We start from the raw sequence: 3,632 nt of genomic DNA, 5'->3' as shown, positions 1-3,632 counted from the left end.
GGGTATGTCCTGGAGACCCCACAAGCAGGTTGGCAGACAGGAGACACTCCTCCCACTGATTGGCAAACAGTGGAAACGCCTCCCACCGGTTGGCACACAGTAGAGACGCCTCCCAGGGGCCGACAGCCACCAGTGACAAAGGTGAGAGGCCGGCTGTAGGTAGTTGAGCAGGGGTTGGAGACACAGGTAGTTTGCCGAGAGCAAGTCACCTGGCAAGGGTTGGAGACGCAAGAGGTTCGCTGGTAACAGGTTGGCTGGCAAACAGTGGGCTCGCAGGTCTCCTGACAGTGATCCAGCAGCCAAGAGCCAGTTTGGAAGGAACTGGGCAAGTAGATGCCACTCAGGCAGTCAGCTTCGGTGGTGGAAGCTGTGGCAACCGGAGCCACTGGGACAGTGCAGCGCCCGCCCATGGGCCTGGAAGAGCAGTTTCTTGGGGAGCAGTTGAAGGACATGGTGTCAGAGAGAAGGCTGCAGGTACCTTGCTGAAGTTACCTCCCGAGTTGTGAATGTCACTACAGGCCCCCGAGCTTTTATATATCCTTGCTGGTGGGTGGGGCTCTCTCCCCGATCTGCCTGGCTTCTGTGGCACAGACCAGCTGGCCTTAGAACATCTTGTGAACCGACAGATTAATCGTCCCTTGAGAAGCCCTCACTCTCATAAAGAAGGTTTAGTAGTTTGGTAGCTAAATCATAAGTCTTCAGTACTGTACTTAGTCTATTAAGAAGGTTGGTTGACAGCTTCAAAGCCATGGGTCACCCCAGCCCACACTTGGTCCCTCCTTCATCTTGCTTGCTCACGATGAGTGTCGATCTGTAACACCAAGCATGCCACCATACTCCCGACACTCATGATGAGTGTCAGTCTGTAACACCAAACATGCCACCATACTCCCGTCATGCACTCTCCCCCTCCCAACCAGGACTAATTAGAAGCCCACACCCTGTTTAGTTGGTGACTGGCCTTAATACATTTTAAACCTATCTTAGTCACTCTTCCATAAGCTAACGGGAATATGCTTCAAGATGACAGTAACAACAGCTGCCAGAAAAAGAGACACAAAGACTTGTACCCAGAGTCCAAGCTGGCTCTCAAAATTAATCAACAGACTGGAAAAGACGCCCACAGGAAGGTTAGGCTGCTGCTGCAGGACCCCCTCTTCACATTCAAGCTACAAAGCCAACCATAAGCTAATGAGGTGCAACTGAGTGTGTTTAGCCAATTTCAAAATAAATCGGACAAGCTTTAGTCCTAAAATTGTTAATTTAATAGCAAAGGATAATAGTGACTTCTGGGCTTCATTACTTATGCTAATAGAGCAGGCTTATTTAATTTTTTAAATTATTATAATGTTAATTTGAAAGAGTACAGTGTCTTTCTCCCAATTTGCTCAATGTATTCAAAAGATATTTATTTTCACACAAATACTTATAGAGAAGATACATTTCCATCACAGGCAAACTAAAGACCCTTCAAGGTCATTGTCTCTATTAGGGATAAGGGGGGGAGAAAGGTGGGAGGAAGCAGATACTTAATCAATATTTGATAATGAATGGATGCATGAAGAGGGTGCTATAATATTTAATTATTCTTTTTATGCATGGGAAACAAGGATATCCTTCTCCTTTGTTTTTATCTCACTGATGTCTAGTCAGTTCTGAACTCCAAAATGACCACTCCTTTTGGGCCACCTGGACATGAGTGAATCAACAGCTTCAATGAGGGCAAAAATAAGTCACTTCAACAACACTTTAAATGGAGATATTTCTCCCTCATAAGACCTGATTCATTTTGTAAGCAGGCTTCCACGGGGGAGCCCAACCAGACAAGAGATTTACATACGTTTGCGGGCTACAGGAAGGCTATGTTTTAAATATCCACAAAGCAAACAGCTTTATGCGAGAACTCAGGAGGGCTCTTAGAAAAACTTCCTTCATCTAATCAGAAGCTAATGACACACACCCAAACAAGAGGATGCTATGCCGTGGGCTGTCTTATAATGCCCAGGGATCAGACCTCAACACTCTAACTCTCCCTCAGTGACTCACAGTGTGTTCTCAGGAATAGGGTGGGATTAACGAGATGACTACCTTCCACAGTGTTGAAACTACGCTCTTCCCACCACAGAGAACATCCCAGGTGGGGTTTGAAGGCCAGAGTTCCTGGTCACAGGGCCTGGCTCGCTTGCTGTAAAATAGATGAGTAGTTTACGGGCATCTTCCAGCTGGGGTTCTTAGACGACTCTGGAAAGGCACTTAGTTGTGTGAATGCCAGAATATAAAGTCAGTATTAGGATTACATAGGAGATCCCTTCAGGGCCCCTTGCCACATTCCTGGAACAATAGGGATTTTTCTAAGCTATAACTTTGTCTTCATCCCTCTTTTCCAGTGTAAGTTAGAAGTTAACAAATAAAAGAATCCCAGAAGGTATCTTCCGTCAGCTTCAAGAGGAAGGGAAATGAATTATTTTTGAGCACACTTCTCTCTCTTCCAGGCATGGAGTTAAAGTGTTTACATGCACCGTCTCATGGAGTCCTCAGGTAAATTGTCACATGAAGAAGCTGAAATTCCAGGAGGTTGAGTGGATCACCAAGGTCACACAGCTCATTTCAACTAAGTTGAGATTCAAATAAAACAAAGCCTGGAAGCTACACTGGGGATAGTAAAATGCGATGAGACGTCTGCGTTAAAGTGCAAACAAGAATTTATTTTTCAAAAACACCGATCAAGTAATACTTCATTGATAATATTATAAGGGACAGAGTTTTTATTTCTCTTCCAGGTTCATCAATTGTTTAACAATGAAAATAAATAAAATAGTGAGTTACGAGCCCTGTTTTACTCCTTCTGTATACAATTTAATAATTTTTATTTCATTGGGATAAGATGATGGGTCACTATAGACAAAGAAAAAGGAAAAGAGGACTGTCAACAGCTTAAAGGTACAATTTGAAATTACAATTATTTATGATGGCTGTGCCTACAACTAATTTTCAGAGGATAGCAGATACGTGAATTGATTTTTCAGTCTTATCCATTTTCCAGAGAGTCTTCCATTTCATAGGTGTTAAATAGAAGAGCCCTCATATTGAATTACTAAAAGAAATTATTAGTTTGGCTTCTGTTGTAACTACAAGTTACTTCCAACTCCTTCGGAAATTTTATATGAAAATGATTTCGTCGTTTGTGAAAAATCCATTCAGATCGCTGTCATTCTCTGAAAACACGCAGCCCAGTTAGGCAAGATACTTAACACCGCCTCGCGTTCTGTCTCCCGGTGGAAGCATTTCAACTTTTTATTTGGGTTCACTCTTGGTCGCAAAAGCCAAGAAACACGAACTGACAATTACGTAAAGCTTGATGAGACTCTGCCCGATTCTAATTTGAAAGTGTTGTTAAATGAAATTAATAAATTATGCTTTCATTGGAATGAAAGAAAATATAAGAAAAAATTACACGGCCAATTACTATCCCTCTGGAGTTATGAGCAACATGAAACTTTAACTCAGCAAAAAGGTTTATGAAGATTGTTCTTGTGTCTGCAAAGCGTGAAGTGAGGGGAGTGTGATGAGTGAAGATGAGGAGAGATCAAAGGGCGGCCACCCGTTATCTTCCTCCCCGATGGATAATTTGC

General features: G+C 43.1%; 1 protein-coding gene across 1 annotated transcript; it reads right to left on the bottom strand.

The window, feature by feature from the left end:
* Window positions 1-11: 11 nt before the first annotated feature.
* On the bottom strand, window positions 12-477 carry LOC100962083 (keratin-associated protein 11-1; the record flags this gene model as incomplete). The annotated part of the gene is made up of 1 exon (XM_012809687.1): window positions 12-477. A coding segment is annotated over exon 1 (441 nt), but the record flags the coding sequence as incomplete, so codon positions are not given.
* Between the last annotated feature and the right edge of the window lie 3,155 nt (window positions 478-3,632).

Source organism: Otolemur garnettii, unplaced genomic scaffold (assembly GCF_000181295.1).
Source record: "Otolemur garnettii isolate 467f Iridium unplaced genomic scaffold, OtoGar3 scaffold00111, whole genome shotgun sequence".
NCBI lineage: Eukaryota > Metazoa > Chordata > Mammalia > Primates > Galagidae > Otolemur > Otolemur garnettii.
The sequence above is the reverse complement of the archived record's forward strand: the minus strand, read 5'-3'. Positions and strand labels throughout refer to the sequence as shown.